The sequence below is a fragment of the Fulmarus glacialis genome, unplaced genomic scaffold (assembly GCF_000690835.1).
Source record: "Fulmarus glacialis isolate BGI_N327 unplaced genomic scaffold, ASM69083v1 scaffold33445, whole genome shotgun sequence".
Lineage (NCBI taxonomy): Eukaryota > Metazoa > Chordata > Aves > Procellariiformes > Procellariidae > Fulmarus > Fulmarus glacialis.
The window spans coordinates 278-3,718 of NW_009215482.1; the positions used below are offsets into that span (position 1 = coordinate 278).

Sequence of the window (3,441 nt, forward strand, 5' to 3'; positions counted from 1 at the left end):
GGGGGGAACCACCACCGTACCTGCATGCAAGCCACAGCCAATAAGGAAGTCACTGCCACCCTGGTCCTGCGAGGGAGTGGGATCTTCCGCGAGAAGAGGTACAGCGCTGTGACAGCCGTGACTGAGGCGATTCCCTACAGAAGGGAAGAGAAACAACCACCCTTCAAGAAGAGTTCAGAGGAAATGGGTGCAGTGGCCTTTGGCTGCGCCTTCCAAGCAGAAAGAGAAATTCTGTGAGCAGTATTTAACTGTAGAAACATGTTAAAGGCCACGACCAAATCCCGGAGCTCCCACGCCCACCAGGTTAACAACCCTGAAATTTAACTGAAGTTACAGAGACTTTGATTTTTCTCCAAATTAATGCTTTATTTTCTGACAGCTTTTCCTCATTTCTTCAAGTCATTAGGGATTATTTCTGCCCTCTCCCCACCTTGACAACTAAAGGTGGAAGCTGTTATCCAGAGAACTAATCTCATTTTCACCACTCAGCTGTGGTTCACCACCATAACCTTGCCATGCAGATCACCCCAGGTGACTCCTCTTCCAAGTCACTCAATCTTTCTTTTTAGGCTTAGTGATGGCTTAGTCCACAGCAGTGCTGGCAGTGGTATTTAATATCTGGCTTGCTCTAACTAGCTATTTTCACACGGTGCTACTGGTGTAAAGCAAGTTCAGAAATGCCGAAGGAAGTATTCGATATCAGGATTTCCAAGTTTTACTTCACACAACGTTCCCAGACATTTCAGTAGCAAGGGCTCCCCTGGTCTGTAGCTCACGTTACGGAAAAGGAGACACAAAGGAACAAAGTCTGTAACTTGCGCAGGAGGAAGGAGACCACGCTGAAAATAAATAAGAGTGCTAAACTTCCTCTTTCTGCAGAAGCGAATTGGTAACACGCTCTCAGGACCTTCGGACACCCTGGATATCACTCAAGCTGACAGAACGACAGCCCAAAGAGGACAGCTTGGCTGCAGGAGGCTACCGAGAAGCAGCACAGACATAGCAGGAAGACGGCACTTACCAAGATCCTGTGATCAAACTGTACCGTTGTAGGATTCTCAAAGATATTTCTCAGCATGGGGGAGAAGGCAAGGAGATCATCCGGGATCCAGCGCTCCCCCATTTTGGGGAAGGAATTGTACACAAGGCCAGCATCCAGCCCTGCCACAAAGGCACCTGCAATTCCAGAGCAGAAAATGAGACTACCAGAGTAGGCAAAGGTGGCATTCCAGGCTGCACAGCTCTGACTCAAGAGCTCAGCTGGATCCTGAATTTCTTTCAGAAACACGTACAGAGATCACACAGCAACAGGCAGGCTGGAAGGTGCACCTCCACCTGCTCAGGAAAGACCAGTAAGGGAGGTTCTTGACTGTCAGCTCCCTGACAGCAATAACATTTTCCCAGAAAACATGATGGGGTTCCTCACAGTCCCCGCCAGACGAGGAAGAAAAACAAGGCAGGGAGGAATGAGCCGCAGATGGGACAGCAGTAAGAAACACTCTTACCTGAAAGAGCAGTAAGAAAAATGAGAGCTGTAGTGCCATGAGCAAATTGTCTCAGGCGAAGGAGCCGATGGGTCTCAGGCAACTGTAAATTAAAAAAAAAAAAGAAAAAGAAAATAATCAAGGCAAAGCATTTCCAGTGCTGTTTGCAGCAGGTAAGAAAAGCCTTCACTGCATATACGGACCAAGGGGTTGGCCTGTGTTTTACAGGAGGAATCTAGAGACCACCACACAGCACAGTCACACTTCAGTGGTTCCTCAAAACTACAACTAATTGGGTCCAACCCTGTGCAGACACTGAAGTGGCCACTGGACAGTTACTGGCACAAATCATTTAGCCCGGCCAGGCACACCCCTGCCTGAGCTTGCATGAATCTGAGGCTAAGAACTTTTGAGTGGAACAGCACGAGTCAAAGGAAGCGTCCCATACCTGAGAAGTTTACAGAAAGGGTATTTTGTAACGCAGGATTAGATCAGAGTCAGGAACAGAGACTAAAATGGAAGCACCATCACCCTTCACACCCTTTCCTCACCCTTCACATCCCACCCCCAACCCTCTGAATTGACACGACCTGCACTTTTGACTCCTGACACGCCACTCCGTACCTTGTGTTGTGGAAGCAGCAAAGACAGCCCGGTCCACAGGCTAGCAGAGTACAGAACCAGCGCAGAGCCAAGATGTGCTGCGAGACGGTACTGACTGACCCGGGGAATGTCGTAAGAGTCTGGCTTCTCTTCCAGCCCGCTCTTCACCATGTACCATCCCAGCAGTCCCTGGCAAAAACCAGAGAGGCATCAGAGCCAGCTCCCCTACACCACTATACTGCCCTTCATCAGAAAGAGGGGTCAGTGAATAACCCTTCATGTCTGTCTCAGCACCAACAGGGCAGCAGCGACTGCTAAGACCAGATAAACATTAGGGTAAAGCAACTTGTTTCCTCCACCTTCAACCAGCTACTAGCACTGACACCCCCCCAGGCTTTCACAAATCCCACTGTCTCAACCACACTCAACAGGAGATGCTGCCGCTAATCCCTGCGGCTACAGAGCTCGCTCACCTGGAAGCACACCAGCCCGCAGAGCGCAAGAACGCAGCCCTTCATGGGGTGGCTGAGCCAGCCCTTTCGCCAGAAGTAGGCGGCGGGCAGAATGTAGGCCAAACCCACAACGCGGCCCCACATACGGTGTGAATACTCCATGTACCAAATGAACTTGAACTCTGTCAGCGTCATGTCATGATTCAGGCTGTTAAAGACAGTAAAACAAAGAACCGCTCAGTGTGATGTGGCAGTCCTAGTTCCCATGACAAGCGATCATCTTCCTCAGAGAAAGGAAGTGACAGAGAAGGAGCCACCATTAGACACGCTTCGTGTGCCTTCCCAGTGATGTTAGGAAACATTTCCCTTCCTTGTGTTGCTCAGTCGCAGGAGGGATGCTCCCAGCCCACCCGCCTTCCACTTTTGCACACTCACATTTTAAACTCCGGGAACTGCTGGTACTTCTGGAACTCAGCTTCCCACTCCTGCTGCGTTCTTGGGGGTTTCATCTCTTTCACCAGGTGCCAGTCAACCATAGAAAGGCCCGATTCTGTCAGCCTGGGAGCAGAGAGAGACACCAGCGGGCACAATTCACTCCCTGACAGCATGCAGCTCTACTGAGCTGAAACGAGAGCTCTTGGTTGCACTAGACAACCCTTAAACTCACAGTTAGAAATAGGATGGAGATCAGGGAGTCTGTGAATGATCAACAAACCTAAAATTACCAAAAATGCGTGAAAGAAAGTTATTCCCAGTTGGCATCCACGCACTGCGGAGAGCGTCTCTCTGGTACTCCCAGCCCTACCCCACGATGTTCCCTGGCAACCAGGGAGGGAAGACACGACAGGGGCTCTCACGGGCACACTCGGGGCGGCTGCCAGGCGCGGGAGGCAGCAGCGGCC

The 3,441-nt window shown here is 50.6% G+C and overlaps 1 protein-coding gene across 1 annotated transcript in view; it reads right to left on the reverse strand.

The window, feature by feature from the left end:
- Positions 1 to 3,095, reverse strand: part of LOC104077656 (cytochrome c oxidase assembly protein COX15 homolog) — a gene marked incomplete at its 3' end in the record, with an annotated part of 3,366 nt that extends 271 nt beyond the window's left edge. Inside the window, exons 1-6 of the mRNA XM_009578959.1 lie at positions 2,975 to 3,095; positions 2,561 to 2,747; positions 2,109 to 2,276; positions 1,506 to 1,587; positions 1,022 to 1,176; positions 21 to 134 (exon numbers count right to left, since the gene is read on the reverse strand). Of these exons, the coding sequence (XP_009577254.1) occupies positions 21 to 134; positions 1,022 to 1,176; positions 1,506 to 1,587; positions 2,109 to 2,276; positions 2,561 to 2,747; positions 2,975 to 3,075 (807 nt within the window). The remainder of the gene's footprint in view (positions 1 to 20; positions 135 to 1,021; positions 1,177 to 1,505; positions 1,588 to 2,108; positions 2,277 to 2,560; positions 2,748 to 2,974) is intronic.
- Positions 3,096 to 3,441: the final 346 nt, after the last annotated feature.